General features: G+C 39.4%; 1 protein-coding gene across 2 annotated transcripts in view; it reads left to right on the top strand.

The window, feature by feature from the left end:
* The window catches only part of PDGFD (platelet derived growth factor D), a 257,387-nt gene extending 244,278 nt beyond the window's left edge, over positions 1 to 13,109 (top strand). For both annotated transcript variants that reach the window (XM_054523728.1, NM_001132318.1), the window contains 1 exon segment: positions 10,486 to 13,109. In XM_054523728.1, the coding sequence (XP_054379703.1) occupies positions 10,486 to 10,611 (126 nt within the window). In that variant the 3' untranslated portion in view covers positions 10,612 to 13,109.
* The last annotated feature ends 4,854 nt before the right edge of the window (positions 13,110 to 17,963 follow it).

Here is a 17,963-nt window from a genome sequence, read left to right as displayed (position 1 = left end):
CACTATAACCCAGCTTTTTGTCACCTTCAAGCTTAACTTCTTAGTATAACAGTGTTGAGCTGTTTGTCATTATGTCTTTTTAACTGAGTACTATGTCTTGGGACTTGATATCAGTCCTTCTGTTATAATGCCAGCCACTGCTGTGATTATTGCCAGCAGGTTGAGTAATTACTGAGGGAGAAAATAATATGTTATCCCTTCTCAAGATATTTTTGCTTGTAGTCACTTAGGTTTCAGAATAATTCACTAGCATCCCTTAAAAATATTGACTCTGTGTACATTTTTTATAAAGGCTATAAGCATGAAAGAGATCAAAAGAGAAGCTTTTTTTTTTTTTCCTTGAGAAACTGTGTGTGCCAAAAACAGCCTGCTTTAGAAGTTAGGAAGAGGCCGGGCGCAGTGGCTCATGCCTGTAATCCCAGCATTTTGGGAGGCTGAGGCAGGCAGATCACTTGAGGTCAGGAGTTCAAGACCAGCCTGGCCAACATGGCAAAACCCCATCTCTACTAAAAATACAAAAATTAGCCAGGCATGGTGGCACATGCCTGTAGTCCCAGGTACTTGGGAGGCTGAGGCAGGAGAATCACTTGAACCCGGGAGGTAGAGGTTGCAGTGACCCGGGATCACACCATTGCACTCTAGCCTGGGCAAGAAGACCAAAACTCCATCTCAAAAAAAAAAAAAAAAAAAAAAAGGAAGAATCTTAAACTCTTAATGATTTGGGTTTATATAATGCATTTGTCCTGAAATATGTACTTGTGTTCCTATGTCAGCCATTAATTTGAGAACTGTTACAAGGCCTTAACAGCCTTTTTTGATATTCTCAATAAACAAGAACCCGACTCAGCAGATAGCTTTTCTGCCTGGGATTGTTTTGTTAGTGTAAATAGCTTTATGGTGAAGATTTATTCAGAGGTTTAATGGCAACAAGGTGAGTAACGGTAGTTAAATATCTTTTGTGATGAGGTAATTTGCAAAACTGAGCATCTTTGATTTTGTACGGTGGTATGAAACCCACCAATTGGCTCAGTCACACTCTATTTAGTAGACGTCAACTTTCCCTGGCTTTGTGTGGTTTTCCAGAGTGGAGAGGAGTCAAGATCCCCATTTGCACCCATAGGTGTTAAGAAACGCTGGTTGCCCCCCAGTGGATTTGTTATTTCCGGTTGTGTGCTTGCAGCTGCGAATCATAGCACAGAAAATAAGAAAGTGCTGCGTGAGGGTACCTATTAACAAGTGCCCTTCAGCTCCTATAATTAATTCAGTGTTCCTTCCCTTTAAAGGTGACCAGGTAACCTATAACCAGCCAGTTTGCTTTCTCAGATAAAGGCTTTTCATTTTTCTACATGCCCTCAAATCAGCCTTGCTTTCTTCCTCCTTTCAATGCTGTGTACCTGAACCTAAGACTATTACATGATCTGAAAGCTTTGAACATCAGTGCTGTGATCATCCAGTAAGGCAGTCCAATTTCCACTTTGTTCAAATAGTGCTTTCCTCTCTTGTCTGGGAAAAAGTGTCTGCCAATTCATTTTTCTCTTCTTATCAGCAAAACACATATATACCGTGCTCACGTTGCTTAATATGAAACACAGAGAAAATCCCTGAACAATCAGAAGACCGGTTAGAAAAACTGCCCAGGCTCTTGCTCTTATCCCAAAGCACACACTTTTGTTTGCCATCAAATGAGAAAGCAAATCGACAGAGCTCTGATTTTACAGGTGCCAGTCATCACAAATTATTAGGCCTTGATAACAGTCTTCTTTAAACAAGGAATATTTATCATATGCTCAGCTTCTTAGGAATAATTTCCCTCTCCTGCATCCCCTAGTTCTCAAATCTCTTTTACAGGCCAGATAGTCTTGGAAAATAGCAATTAATTCATCTTGGAGAAATTCTTGGCAAAGCTATGGGAGTCCAAACCCCAACCCCTTCCAAGGTACCTATTGTAAGTGCAATAGAATTGCGGGAGATGATAATAGAATCAACTATCAAAACTGGCTTTTGGACTAGCTTTACCAATATCAAAATTTCTGACACTTTGTCTCCCTAAAGAACTTTCTTAGGGTATTCCTTCCTCCACCCCCCTGCCAACTTTGTACTCACAAGTCTTTTGAAGTTTTTCTACAAACAGATCTCCATCTTCCATTCTGCATCAGGAGAGTGCCCTAACTTGATTGAACATTAAACAAATGCAGTGATTTATTCCCTGCCTCACTGGACCATCTATGGAACAGCATGGCAAAATTCTAAATGAAAGGAATGTGCGGACTGTGACGCATGAGTGCAGGGGACTCTAGGCATCTAACTTTCACCTAGGACGAAAGTTCAAGCAAAGCATCACAGGTCTCCCTGCCCGTTCACATGGGGAGCCAGACACACCCTTGAGACTTAAAAGGAAATTGAAGCCATGTTAGAGAGGCCTCAACTCAGAATATGCTAGGAGCTTAAATGTCCTGATCCCAGGTCCTGGTCCCAGGTCCAAGTCAGGGGAAGACCCTGGACAAGGTACTTATCCTCCTTTAGTATCTCAATATAAAGTGGGCATAATGATACTTTTTCCACTATGTGAAAGACTTGTCTGAGGGTAAAAAGAAAAAAAAAAATAGTGCCTGTGCAAATTATTCAAAAACTGTAAAATGCTATAGAATTGTTTAATGGTGCCATGACCAAGTTTAGAATCTAAAAGGAAAATGGGACAAAATCAAAAATAAAGGCTAACCGGGATCTAAGAACATAGAGTAAATAATATACTAATCTGACTATGTAGTATATTAGAAAACAAGAATGGAATTTTACCAAGTATATGTCTATGTGATAGCTAATATTTCACTAAATGAAGGCCACTGCAGGAAGGAAGGGTTGGCTTCTATTTAACTACTAATTTAAGAAATTGTGTTTAAACTTATTAATTTAAAAATTAATGATATACTTATTGATTTAAGAAATGCTGTATTGATACACAGGTATTAATATACAAAGATTTTAGTGGAACCTGATTTGTTTTATATGGTAAAGGATATTACATGTTAACAAATATATAAAAACATAAAACACATTTTACTTATTTATGGCCACTAATGACCTTCACCAGGGCAACATGTTGTGTTTTCTTTTTTTTTTTTTAATACTTTAAGTTGTGGGGTACATGTGCAGAATGTGCAGGTTTGTTACATAGGTATACATGTGCCATGGTGGCTTGCTGCACCCATCAACCAGTCATGTACATTAGGTATTTCTCCTAATGCTATCCCTTCCCAAGTCCTGCACCCACCACGGACCTGGTGTGTGATGTTCCCCTCCTTGTGTCCATGTGTTCTCATTGTTCAACTCCCACTTACAAGTGAGAACATGTGGTGTTTGGTTTTCTGTTCTTGTGTTAGTTTGCTGAGAATGATGGTTTCCAGCTTCATCCATGTCTCTACAAAGGACATGAACTCATCCTTTTTATGGCTGCATAGTATTTCATGGTATGTATGTCCAATGTTTTCTTTATCCAGTCTATCATTGATGGACATTTGGGTTGGTTCCAAGTCTTTGCTATTGTGAACAGTGCCACAATAAACATATGTGTGCATGTGTCTTTATAGTAGAATGATTTATATTCCTTTGGGTATATACTCAGTAATGGGATTGCTGGGTCAAATGGTATTTCTGGTTCTAGATCCTTGAGGAATCACCACACTGTCTTCCACAATGGTTGAACTAATTTACACTCCCACCAACAGTGGAAAAGTGTTCCTATTTCTCCACATCCTCTCCAGCGTTTGTTGTTTCCTGACTTTTTAGTCATCACCATTCTAACTAGCATGAGATGGTATGTCACTGTGGTTTTGTTTTGCATTTCTCTAACAACCAATGATGATGAGGTTTTTTTTCATATGTTTGTTGGCTGCATAAATGTCTTCTTTTGAGAAGTGTCAGCTCATATTCTTTGCCCATATTTTGACAGGGTTGTTTTTTTCTTGTAAATTTGTTTAAGTTCTTTGTAGATTCTGGATATTAGCTTTTGTCAGATCGATAGATTGCAAAAATTTTCTCCCATTCTGTAGGTTGCCTGTTCACTCTGATGACAGTTTCTTTTGCTGTGCAGGAGCTCTATAGTTTAATCAGATCCCATTTGTCTATTTTGGCTTTCGTCGCCATTGCTTTTGGTGTTTTAGTCATGAAGTCTTTGCCCATGTCCATGTCCTGAATGGTACTGCCTAGGTTTTCTTCTGGGTTTTTATGGTTTTAGCTCTTATATTTAAGTCTTTAATTCATCTTGAGTTAACTTTTGTATAAGGTGTAAGGAAGGGATCCAGTTTCAGCTTTCTGCATATGGCTAGCCAGTTTTTCCAACACCATTTATTAACTAGGGAATCCTTCTTCCATGGCTTGTTTTTGTCAGGTTTGTCAAAGATCAGATGGATGTAGATTGTGGTGTTATTTCTGAGGCCTCTGTTCTGTTCCATTGGTCTATATATCTGTTTTGGTACCAGTACCATGCAGTTTTGGTTACTGTAGCCTTATAGTATAGTTTTAAGTCATGTAGCATGATGCCTCCAGCTTTGTTCTTTTTGCTTAGGATTGTCTTGGCTCTGTGGGCTCTTTTTTTGGTTCCATATGAAATTTAAAATAGTTTTTTCCAATTCTGTGAGGAAAGTCAATGGTAGCTTGATGGGGGTAGCACTGAATCTATAATTTACTTTGGGCAGTATGGCCATTTTCATGATTCTTACTATCCATGAGCATGGAATGTTTTTCCATTTGTTTGTGTCCTCTCTTATTTCCTTGAGCAGTGGTTTGTAGTTCCCTACACATCCCTTGTAAGTTGTATTCCTAGGTATTTTATTCTCTTTGTAGTAATTGTGAATGAGAGTTCACTCATGATTTGGCTCTCTGTTTGTCTATTATTGGTGTGTAAGAATGCTTGTGATTTTTGCACATTGATTTTGTGTCCTGAGACTTTGCTGAAGTTGCTTATCAGCTTAAGGAGTTTTTGGGCTGAGACGATGGGGTTTTCTAAATATACAATTGTGTCATCTGCAAACAGAGACAATTTGACTTCCTCTCTTCCTATTTGAATACCTTCATTTCTTTCTCTTGCCTGATTGCCCTGGCCAGAACTTCCAATAGTATGTTGAAAAGGAGTGGTGAGAGAGGGCATCCTTGTCTTGTGCCAGTTTTCAAAGGGAATGCTTCCAGTATTTGCCCATTCAGTATGATATTGGCTGTGGGTTTGTATAAATAGCTCTTATTATTCTGAGATACATCCAATCGATACCTAGTTTATTGAGAATTTTTAGCATGAAGGGCTGTTGAATTTTGACAAAGGCCTTTTCTGCATCTATTGAGATAATCACATGGTTTTTGTCATTGGTTCCGTTTATGTGATGGACTACATTTATTGATTTGCGTATTTTGAACTAGCCTTGCATCCCAGGGATGAAGCCAACTTGATCATGGTAGACAAGCTTTTTGATGTGCTGCTGGATTTGGTTTGCCAGCATTTTATTAAGGATTTTTGCATCGATGTTCATCAGGGATATTGGCCTGAAATTTCCTTTTTTTGTTGTGTCTCTGCCAGGTTTTGGTATCAGGATGATGCTGGCCTCGTAAAATGAGTTAGGGAGGATTCCCACTTTTTTCTCTTTTTTGAATAGTTTCAGAAGGAATGGTACCAGCTCCTCTTTGTACCTCTGGTGGAATTTGGCTGTGAATCCGTCTGGTCCTGGACTTTTTTTGGTTGGTAGGCTATCAATTACTGCCTCAATTTTAGAACTTGTTATTGGTCTATTCAGGGATTTGACTTCTTCCTGGTTTAGTCTTGAGAGGGTGTATGTGTTTTGGGAGCCAAAAAGGCCAAAGGGATCATGACTAACTCAGCATTCCACTGGAGGCTACTTGATCAAACAGCAAACTGTTTATCATGAATACAGAATGTGGGCAAACTTACTTCTGTGCCTGCCCTAGAAGGTTTACTGAGAGCCATCACTCCCTGGCACTGGCTCCTTGAGGTTATCTACTGGGACATCTAGAGCCTATTGTTTGAGGAATGCAGTCTTGCAAGCCTACTCTGGACCTAACAGCTGACCTCTTCTTTCAACCCACCTTCTCGCTATCTCTTTTGCCTAATAAATACAGAGGGTGGTGTAAAACTCAGGGCCCTTGTCCACTAGAGGCAAGGTGCCCCCAACCCCTACTTCCAAACATATTCTTTTGTCTTTGTCTTTTATTTCCACATTTGCCCCCTTTTGTTCTGTCCTCCAAGGACCATACAGGCTACATATGTGTCCAGGAATTTATCCATTTCTTCTAGATTTTCTAGTTTATAATATTCTCTGATAATAGTTTGTATTACTGTGGGATCAGTGGTGATATCCCCTTTATCATTTTTTATTGCATCTCTTTGATTCTTCTCTCTTTTCTTCTTCATTAGTCTGTCTAGCGATCTATCTATTTCGTTGATCTTTTCAAAAAACCAGCTCCTGGATTCATTGATTTATTTGAAGGGGTTTTTGTGTCTCTGTCTCCTTCAGTTCTGCTCTGATCTTAGTTATTTCTTGTCTTCTGCTAGCTTTTGAATTTCTTTGCTCTTTCTTCTCTAGTTCTTTTAATTGTGATGTTAGGGTGTTGATTTTAGATATTTCCTGCTTTCTCTTGTAGGCGTCTAGTGCTATAAATTTCCTTCTACACACTGCTTTAAATATGCCCCAGAGATTCTGATACGTTGTGTCTTCGTTCTCATTGGTTTCAAAGAACATCTTTATTTTTGCCTTCATTTTGTTATTTACCCAGTAGTTAGTCAGGAGCCAGTTGTTCAGTTTCCATGTAGTTGTGTGATTTTGAGTGAGTTTCTAAATTCTGAGTTCTGAATTGATTGCACTGTAGTCTGAGAGACTGTTTGTTATGATTTCTGTTCTTTTGCATTTGCTGAGGAGTGTTTTACTTACAATTATGTGGCCAATTTTAAAGTAAGTGCAATGTGGTGCTGAGAAGAGTGTATATTCTGTTGATTTGGGGTGGGGAGTTCTGTAGATATCTATTAGGTCCACTTGGTCCAGAGCTGAGTTCAACTCCTGGATATTGTTGTTAATTTTCTGTCTCATTGATCTGCCTAATATTGACAGTGGGGTGTTAAAGTGTCTATTTATCATTTAGACTCCCACTATTATTGTGTGGGAGTCAAAGTCTCTTTGTAGGTCTCTAAGAACTTGCTTTATGAATCTGGGTGCTCCTGTATTGGGTGCATGCATATTTAGGATAGTTAGCTCTTCTTGTTGCATTGATGCCTTTACCATTATGTAATGGCCTTCTTTGTCTCTTTTGATCTTTGTTGGTTTAAAGTCTCTTTTATCAGAGACTAGGATTGCAACCCCTGCTTTTTTGTTTGTTTGTTTTCCATTCACTTGGTAAATCTTCCTCCATCCCTTTATTTTGAGCCTGTGTGTGTTTTTTCATGTGAGATGGGCCTCCTGAATACAGCACACTGATGGGTCTTGATTCTCTATCCAATTTGCCAGTCTGTGTCTTTTAATTGGGGAATTTAGCCCATTTACATTTAAGGTTAATATTATTATGTGTGCATTTGATCCTGCCATTGTGACGCTAGCTGGTTATTTTGCCCATTAGTTGATGCAGTTTCTTCATAGCGTCAATGGTCTTTACAATTTGGGATGTTTTTGCAGTAGCTGGTACCAGTTGTCCCTTTCCATGTTTGGTGCTTCCTCAGAAGCCCTTGTAAGGCAGGCCTGGTAGTGACAAAAATCTGTCAGCATTTGCTTCTCTGTAAAGGATTTTATTTCTCCTTCACTTATGAAGCTTGGTTTGGCTGGATATGAAATTCTGGGTTGAAAATTCTTTTCTTTAAGAATGTAGAATATTGGCCCTCACTCTCTTCTGGCTTGTAGGGTTTCTGCCAGAAGATCCGCTGTTAGTCTGATCAGCATCCCTTTGTGGGTAACCCAACCTTTCTCTCTGGCTGCCCTTAACATTTTTTCCTTCATTTCAACCTTGGTGAATCTGAAGATTATGTGTCTTGGGATTGCTTTCCTCGAGGAGTATCTTTATGGTGTTCTCCATATTTCCTGAATTTGAATGTTGGCCTGCCTTGCTAGATTGGGGAAATTCTCCTGGATAATACCCTGAAGAGTGTTTTCCAACTTGGTTCCATTCTCCCCATCACTTTCAGGTACACCAATCAAACGTAGATTTGGTCTTTTCACATAGTCCCAATTTCTTGGAGGCTTTGTTCGTTTCTTTTCACTCTTTTTTCTGTAATCTTGTCTTCTCACTTTATTTCATTAATCTGATCTTCAATCACTGATATCCTTTCTTCTGCTTGATCGATTTGGCTATTGAAGCTTGTGTATGCTTCACGAAGTTCTCGTCCTGCGTTTTTCAGCTCCATCAGGTCATTTATGTTCTTCTCTACACTGATTATTCTAGTTAGCGATTCACCTAACCTTTTTTCAAGGTTCTTAGCTTCCTTGCATTGGGTTAGAACATGCTCCTTTAGCTCAGAGGAGTTTGTTATTACCCACCTTCTGAAGCCTACTTCTGTCAATTCCTCAAACTCATTCTCCATCCGGTTTTGTTCCCTTGCTGGCGAGGAGTTGTGATCCTTTGGTTGAGAAGAGATGTTCTGGTTTTTGGAATTTTCAGTGTTTCTGTGCTGGTTTTTCCCCATCTTTTTGGTTTTATTTACCTTTGGTCTTTGATGTTGTTGATCTTCAGATGGGGTCTCTGAGTGGATGTCCTTTTTGTTAATGTTGATACTATTCCTTTCTGTTTGTTAGTTTTCCTTCTAACAGTCAGGCCCCTCTGCTGCAGGTCTGCTGGAGTTTGCTGGAGGTCCACTCCAGACCCTGTTTGCCTGGGTATCACCAGCAGAGGCTGCAGAACAGCAAAGATTGCTGCCTGTTCCTTCCTCTGGAAGCTTTGTTCCAGAGGGGCACTCACAAGATGCCAGCCACAGCTCTCCTGTATGAAATGTCTATTGGCCCCTACTGGGAGGTGTTTCCCAGTCAGGATACATGGGGGTCAGGGACCCACTTGAGGAGGCAGCCTGTTCCTTATCAGAGCTCGAATACTGTGCTGGGAGATCGGCTGCTCTCTTCAAAGCCGCCAGGCAGGAACGTTTAAGTCTGAGAAGCTGTGCCCACAGCCACCCCTTCCCCCAGGTTGTCTGTCCCAGGGAGATGGGGGTTTTATCTCTAAGTCCCTGACTGGGGCTGCTGCCTTTCTTTCAGAGATGACCTGCCCAAAGAGGAGGAATCTAGAGAGGCAGTTTGGCCGCATTGGCCTTGCTGAGCTGCGATGGGCTCCGCCCCATTCCAACTTCCCAGCAGCTTTGTTTACACTGTGAGGGTAAAACCGCCTACTCAAGCCTCAGCAATGGCGGACGCCCCTCCTCCCACCAAGCTCAAGCATCCCAGGTCAATCTCAGACTGCTTTGCTGGCAGGAGAATTTCAAGCCAGTGAATCTTAGCTAGCTGGGCTCCATGGGGGTGGGACCCACTGAGCCAGACCACTTGGATCCCTGGCTTCAGCCCCTTTCCAGGGGAGTGAATGGTTCTGTCTTGCTGGCCTTCCAGGCACCACTGGGGTATGAAAAATAAACTGCTGCAGCTAGTTTGGTGTCTGTCCAAATGGCTGCCCAGTTTTGTGCTTGAAACCCAGGGCCCTGGTGGCATAGGCACTGTAGGAAATCTCCTGGTCTGCCAGTTGCAAAGACCATGGGAAAAGTGCAGTATCTGGACTAGAGTGCACCATTCCTCCTGGTACAGTCTCTCATGGCTTCCCTTGGCTGGGGGAAGGAGATCCCCCAACCCCTTGCACTTCGCGGCTGAGGGGACACCCCACCCTGCTTCAGCTCGCCTTCCGTGGGCTGCACCCAATGTCTAATTAGTCCCAGTGAGATGAACTGGGTACCTCAGTTGGAAATGCAGAAATCACCCACCTTCTGCGTTGATCTCGCTGGGAACTGCAGACCAGAGCTGTTGCTATTCAGCCATCTTGCCAGCAACTTCAGGGCAACATGTTTTACTTCAACCAAAGATTTAGATATACCAGCATATTGTATTCATGATTGTATTCATTTTCCTTTCCATGCTAATAATATGCTCAAGTATTGTATTCATCTATAACAAATGCTTTGGTCAGAAGGATCTTTACAATAATATTTGGAACAGCACTTGGCCCAAAGCAGGCCCTTGGAAAGCTGTTAATAAATACCTGCTAAGACACATGAAATCATCTGGGTATTTCAGGTAGGTAATGCTGGGCATTACTTTGGGATCAATTGATTCTTCCACTTCAGGGAGTCAATTATTTGAAAAATCTGTACATTCTAATAGCAATGTATGCATTCTAATAGCAAGCCCATAGCTTCTGTTGGGTCCTCAATGGGCTAAGAACTAGTTGTCAAAAAGGTAATAAGTAAGTGGCATCTGACTGAGTTGAACTCCAAAGTCTTTCTAACAGGAGATGTGCTTCTTGTCCTAGGTATTACAGTTTGAGCCTGGCCACATCAAGAGGAGGGGCAGAGCTAAGACCATGGCTCTGGTTGACATCCAGTTGGATCACCATGAACGATGCGATTGTATCTGCAGCTCAAGACCACCTCGATAAGAGAATGTGCACATCCTTACATTAAGCCTGAAAGAACCTTTAGTTTAAGGAGGGTGAGATAAGAGACCCTTTTCCTACCAGCAACCAAACTTACTACTAGCCTGCAATGTAATGAACACAAGTGGTTGCTGAGTCTCAGCCTTGCTTTGTTAATGTCATGGCAAGTAGAAAGGTATATCATCAACTTCTATACCTAAGAATATAGGATTGCATTTAATAATAGTGTTTGAGGTTATATATACACAAACACACACAGAAATATATTCATGTCTATGTGTACATAGATCAAATGGTTTTTTTGGTATATATAACCAGGTACACCAGAGCTTACATATGTTTGAGTTAGACTCTTAAAATCCTTTGCCAAAGTAAGGGATGGTCAAATATATGAAACATGTCTTTAAAAAATTTAGGAGATAAATTTATTTTTAAATTTTGAAACACAAAACAATTTTGAATCTTGCTCTCTTAAAGCATCTTGTATATTAAAAATCGAAAGATGAGGCTTTCTTACATATACGTCTTAGTTGATTATTAAAAAAGGAAAAATACGGTTTCCAGAGAAAAGGCCAATACCTAAGCATTTTTTCCATGAGAAGCACTGCATACTTACCTATGTGGACTATCATAACCCGTCTCCAAAACCAGGCCATAATAATATAAGTGCTTTAGAAATTAAATTGTCGTGTTTTTTATGCATTTTGCTGAGGCATGCTTATTCATTTAACACCTATCTCAAAAACTTATTTAGAAGGTTTCTTATTATAATCCTACAAGAGACAGCGTATAAGCTATAACAGAATTTTGAATTGTTTTTCTTTGCAAAACCCCCCCACAAAAGCAAATCCTTTCAAGAATAGCATGAGGATTCTGTATGAATCTTTCCAGATGGTGTTCATTGAAAGATGCGGGTAGTAGAGAATTTAAAAAGTGAACATGGAAACATCGACATAACTGGAAATTAGGTGGGATATTTGATAGGATCCATATCTAATAATGGATTCGAACTCTCCAAATTACGCCAATTAATTTAATGTATCTTGCTTTTGTGTTCCTGTCTTTTTGAAATATAGACATGGATTTATAATGGCATTTTATGTTTGGCAGGCCATCATAGATTATTTATAACCTAAAAGCTTTTGTGTATCAAAAAAATCACATTTTATTAATGTAAATTTCTAATCATATACTTGCTCACTGTTCTGATTTCCTGTTTCTGAACCAAGTAAAATCAGTCCTAGGGGCTCTGGTTCTTAATCTATGGAGCTTGCTTTAAGAATCCAGTTGTCAATTGTAACACAAGTTTGGCCCTGCTCTCCTACTGTTTAATAGAAAACTGTTTTACATTGGTTAATGGTATTTAGAGTAATTTTTTCTCTCTGCCTCCTTCGTGTCTATTTTAAAGGAGACTAACTCCAGGAGTAGGAAATGATTCATCATTCTCCAAAGCAAGAGGCTTAAGAGAGAAGCACCAAAATTCAGATAGCTCAGGGACTGCTAACAGAGAACTATATTTTTCTTATTGCCTTGAAAGTTAAAAGGAAAGCAGATTTCTTCAGTGAGTTTGTGGTCCTACTAACTACAACCAGTTTGGGTGACAGGGCTGGTGAAGTCCCAGTGTCAGATGAGTGACCTAAATATACTTAGATTTCTAAGTATGGTGCTCTCAGGTCCAAGTTCAACTATTCTTAAGCAGTGCAATTCTTTCCAGTTATTTGAGATGAAAGATCTCTGCTTATTGAAGATGTACCTTCTAAAACTTTCCTAAAAGTGTCTGATATTTTTACTCAAGGAGGGAGTGGTAAAATTAAATACTCTATTGTTCAATTCTCCAAAATCCCAGAACACAATCAGAAATAGCTCAGGCAGACACTAATAATTAAGAACACTCTTCCTCTTCATAACTGCTTTGCAAGTTTCCTGTGAAAACATCAGCTTCCTGTACCAAAGTCAAAATGAACGTGACATCACTCTAACCTGAACAGCTCACATTGTAGCTGTAAATATAAAAAATTAGAGTGTTCTACCCAGTTTTCAATAAACCTTCCAGGCTGCAATAACCAGCAAGGTTTTCAGTTAAAGCCCTATCTGTACTTTTTATTTATTAGCTGAAATGTAAGCAGGCATATTCACTCACTTTTCTTTGCCTTTCCTGAGAGTTTTATTAAAACTTCTCCCTTGGTTACCTGTTATCTATTGCACTTCTAACATGTAGCCAATAAATCTATTTGATAGCCATCAAAAGAATAAAAAGCTGGCCATACAAATTACATTTTAAAACAAACCCTAATAAATCCACATTTCCACATGGCTCATTCACCTGGAATAATGCCTTTTATTCAATATGTTCTTATAGGGCAAAACACTTTCATAAGTAGAGTTTTTTATGTTTTTTGTCATATCGGTAACATGCAGCTTTTTCCTCTCATAGCATTTTCTATAGCAAATGTAATATGCCTCTTATCTTCATGAAAAATAAATATTGCTTTTGAACAAAACTACTCCATTATTTAGTACTCAATTGCAGTTTTAAAAGGTGTACACTGCTAAAAAAGAAAGAAAAAAAAAGAAAACTTCCAGCCGGACGCGGTGGCTCAAGCCTGTAATCCTAGCACTTTGGGAGGCCGAGGGGGGTGGATCACAAGGAGATCGAGACCATCCTGGTCAACATGGAGAAACCCTGTCTGTACTAAAAATACAAAAATGAGCCAGGTGTGGTGGCGGGCACCTTTAGTCCCAGCTACTCAGGAGATTGAGGCAGGAGAATCACTTGAACAGGGAGGCAGAGGTTGCAGTGAGCTGAGATCACGCCACTGCACTCCAGCCTGGGCTACAGAACGAGACTCCTTTCAAAAAAAAAAAAAAGGAAGCTTTTTTTCACAAATGCAGCAAACTGTTTGGAATGACAAGATTGAGTGATTTCTGAAGGCTTCATTTTATAATGCCTGAAAGAACAACACTCTGTTCCCCAACTGCAGGCTTCTGTTCTGTCTTTGTCCTGCAGCTGCACAGTGAGGCAAGACTTGGGTTTGGTTTTGTTGCTGCTTTGTTGCTTCTTCATTTGACTGTTTCCCCATGAGTCTTATAATGAATTATGTTCTCCTCTGACATTGTTCCTCACCTAAGAAAATCCACAGCCCTCTCTTCCTTGAGGCCTGAAGTCAACAACATTACAACCTCATTTCCCTTTTGTCCACCTCCTTTTCCCATCTGGGTGGACACCCCAGCCAACTAGTGATTCAGTGTTATCAGTTCAGAAAGACCAGTTTAGGAGCTACACTCCTATATATCATTTGCTTTGTAATTTGTGAAGAGGCACATAGCATAAAGAGAGCTCTTCTAGCTGCAATGCATATGCAAGAATTTTAGCTTTTGATTATAGCCTAATCTTTATATCATCCTGCTGGAAACAAAATAGCAGCTGCAGTGTTGAATGAAACTCTGCCATTTTAGTGGTTTTAGGTCATTTGGGGAATGGGAGTGAAGACCTGTATTCCATTGCAAGAATTAATTTTACCATCAGAAATACTAGCTAGTGTGTGAGCATGGAGGAGGTATGAGGACAGAGTCGAATAATTCTGTGCCTAATAGCTAATTCAAGTAACTGGGGTTTTTATGTAAAAAGTCATAATAGTTATATATATATGTATATATATGTGAATATATGTGTATATATGTGTATATATATGTATATATGTTGCATTTTAATACAAAGACATTAAGAATTTTATTTCATTTCCTGAAATGTTCACATGTCCAGTTTTATTCTGGGAATAACTCAACAGATGTCTAAATTGTTGATACTCTCCTAGGTTCCTCATAGAATATTAAATTAAAATTCATAGATTAGTATTCATGCCTGAAGTCCTAGGAAATACAATTTTGTTTATTGACAGCCCTAGTCAAACATGCTAGAAGACAGAATATTTATAATTCACTGGTTTTATTGACATTCACTCAAATTTTGTTGTTTTTAAAGATCAAGTTAAAGACTACACAGACCTTCAAAACTTAGCATAGCGCACTGGGATATCTCTCAGATAAAATAGGCATCAACAAGGGATAAGCAACTAACCACTTAATGTAAGACTTTATGCTTGCTTTTCTAGTTATATTTCTTAATTTTGCAAACTAATTTGTGTCTTTTTTTGAATAAATTTAATTTCTACAGAGATGTCTAAAAATTATTTAGCAGACTACATTAAAAGAGAGTGGAGCTAACTTCTTAACAAAGGTTAATATACTCAGTGCAACAAGCTGTGGACCAAGAAATCTTCATTTTCCTACAAAATCATTTGACTTTGTGATTATTTTAAACTGTTTATACTTATTGCCAGGTTTAGTGACCAGAAACCAAATGTTAAAATCATTCTTAGATTCAGTTTACATTTTAAATAATACCTACAATACAAGTTCCTTTTTAAGAACTAAGGTCTCTAACCTGTTTCTGGTTGAGGTCATATTATAAATTTCTCCTCTTAAGGCCTTCTAGTGTTTTTCTAAACTTTCCTTTCTCCCTGTGTCTCCCACAAGCTTCCTTTCTCACCTGCTTCTACTCGTCAGTCTTCAAGTCAGAGAAAATCAGGATCAATATCTGCTTTGGGAAAGACAGGAGATCAGTCGAGGAGATCAACTGTATGGTTACCCAAGTGAGCAATTAATAGGGTAAAATTCCCAACTGCTTTAAGAAATCACTGCTTTTTGAGAGTCAAACACATCAGGTGAATATTTTTCAGTACTGTCCACTTTGGTGCAAACTTCAGGATATGGTGGTAGATATTTGTTGACTTCTGTCAATAGAAATTTAGCCACAGTCAGTCTGGGGAAAATTGACTAAATTAAATGTTTCATTCATTCATTCAACAGCAAATACATTAAAGCCCACTATGTATCAGACATTCTTTGAGGCTTGAAACACAAGATTCACAACAGAGGATAAAACTAGAGAAAGATTATTCTAGGTAAGATCAACAGGAAGAACAAAGGTCTCCCAGCAAAAATGCGTAAGGTAAGTGTGGGCAGTTTAAAAAATATAAAGTGATCGAAAGGAAAGAAAAGGAAACTGTAGGCAAATGAATTTAGTCTTTTACATTTACGAAAGGAAGCTCCATGAGGACCTCTGAGCACAGTGGGGGCTGTATGTGTCATAGAGCACCAGACAGAAAGTTAGAAGGTCTTGGTTGTAGTGATTAGCCTGCCACTTTCTAAACCTATGTTCCCTCATTTACACACTCAGATATGTAAGATGTTCTGTAGGTGTCTTCTGGCAGAACAATTCTGCAATTCTGCATTTTGGAAAATGGGTCTACAGAAAGAGTAGGTATTGGGATATGAGTTATGAGGCTCCTTGAAGTTCTAGGGGTGGGACAATAAGGATAAAGCAAGACTTCAGAGACAGGAAGGGAAGTTTGCCCCTGTGGTGGTTCAGGCTGTGCACTGCAAATCTCTAGGGGGTGCTATTTGCATGAACTAAGACGACAAGACAGGTTAAGAGGTTTCAAAGTTCTTTGTGATTGGATGGGCTGGAAGTGCAGGCTTGGAGATCTCTGGGAGGAAGAAGTCATGTGAGTTGGAATTTCAAGAGAATTATCGTGGGAAAACCAGGGAGGCAGGAAGGTGGGGTGAATTTTGCAGGCATGTCTCCAAGAAGAGGAGCCAGGTCTTGTAACGTTGAAAGGGAGTCATCCTCAGTGTCAAAGCTGAAACCATAAGAAGATAGACAGAACCTGAAAGACCTCCATAACCATTAAGAGGAAAGAAGACTAGTTTCTAAAGCTCATAAAAATGTGTTCTGAAAATGTATTAAGTACTGACTGAGGGCTAAAGGTCCAGCCCTGTGCTAAATACAGCAAATTCACAGGAAAATAAAACAAACATATTTCCTGCCTTTATCAAGCTAGAGAAGACATTACATGAAGCTAGAGAAGACTAGACACTAAACAAATAATTACATATGTAACCCAATACATTTGTGAAAAGCAAAAGCATAGTGTGTGATGACAGTAAAAGGTGGAATCCAGAACAGAGGACAAGGAAGGGTTCTGTGAGAAGATGACATTAGAGCAGGAACAGAAAGTTGAATAAATGTTAGAAGCAAAGTGAAAGGAAAGTGTGACATTAAATGGCAGCAATAAAAATGAAAAAAAAATCTAGCTAGATTAAAGAAATAGTTTGAATCTTTAATTGATCAGAGTTGGGGATATATTAGACTGAGACAAAAGAAGATGGAAGATATCAAGGATTTTTCCAAGGCTTCTGGCCTGACAAACTGTGCACATAGAGGTGCCATTTATTAAGATGGCAGACATGCAAAGAGAAGGAGATTTAGGATAGGTTAAGAATTCAGTGTGAGATATTAATTCCAAGTCACATTTGATATATCCAATTGGAGATATTAAGTAGGCAGTTAGGTCTGAGGGTCTGGAGCTAAGAAGAAGGGTCTGAGACAGATGTAAATTTAGAAGTCAGCAACATACAGTGGTATTACAAAACACAGGAACAGTCCAGACTCTTAAGGGAGGGTGAAAACTGAAAGGGGAAGAATCACAGGGCAATTGTGAGAATATGAAAATATTCTAAGTGCCAGAGGAAGCAATTGTTGCAGAGTCTGGGTCAGTTTTATCAACTATGGCAGAGAAGGTATGAGAAACACCTACAGATTTATCTGCTCAGAAACACTCCTTTCTTTTTTATTTATTTATTTATTATACTTTAAGTTTTAGGGTACATGGGCACAACATGCAGGTTTGTTACATATGTATACATGTGCCATGTTGGTGTGCTGCACCCATTAACTTGTCATTAACATTAGGTATATCTCCTAATGCTATCCCTCCCCCCTCCCCCCACCCCACAACAGGCCCAGGTGTGTGATGTTCCCCTTCCTGTGTCCATGTGTTCTCACTGTTCAATTCCCACCTATAAGTGAGAGTATGCGATGTTTGGTTTTTTGTCCTTGTGATAGTTTGCTGAGAATGATGGTTTCCGGCTTCACCCATGTCCCTACAAGGGACATGAACTCATCCTTTTTTATGGCTGCATAGTAGTCCATGGTGTATGTGTGCCACATTTTCTTAATCCAGTCTATCATTGTTGGACATTTGGGTTGGTTCCAAGTCTTTGCTATTGTGAATAGTGCCGCAATAAACATACGTGTGCATGTGTCTTTATAGCAGCATGATTTATAGTCCTTTGGGTATATACCCAGTAATGGGTTGGCTGGGTCAAATGGTAAGAAATACTCCTTTCTAACCTCTTTTCTGATAGATTCCTCTTCATCTATAGCAGTACTGTCCAATAGAACTTCTTGCAATGGTGGAGATGTTCTATATCTGTTCTAAGAGAGCAACTAA

This window comes from Pongo abelii, chromosome 9 (genome assembly GCF_028885655.2).
Source record: "Pongo abelii isolate AG06213 chromosome 9, NHGRI_mPonAbe1-v2.0_pri, whole genome shotgun sequence".
In the NCBI taxonomy this organism is placed as follows: domain Eukaryota; kingdom Metazoa; phylum Chordata; class Mammalia; order Primates; family Hominidae; genus Pongo; species Pongo abelii.
Note: the sequence above shows the minus strand (reverse complement) of the source record. Positions and strands in the feature narration are given on the sequence as shown.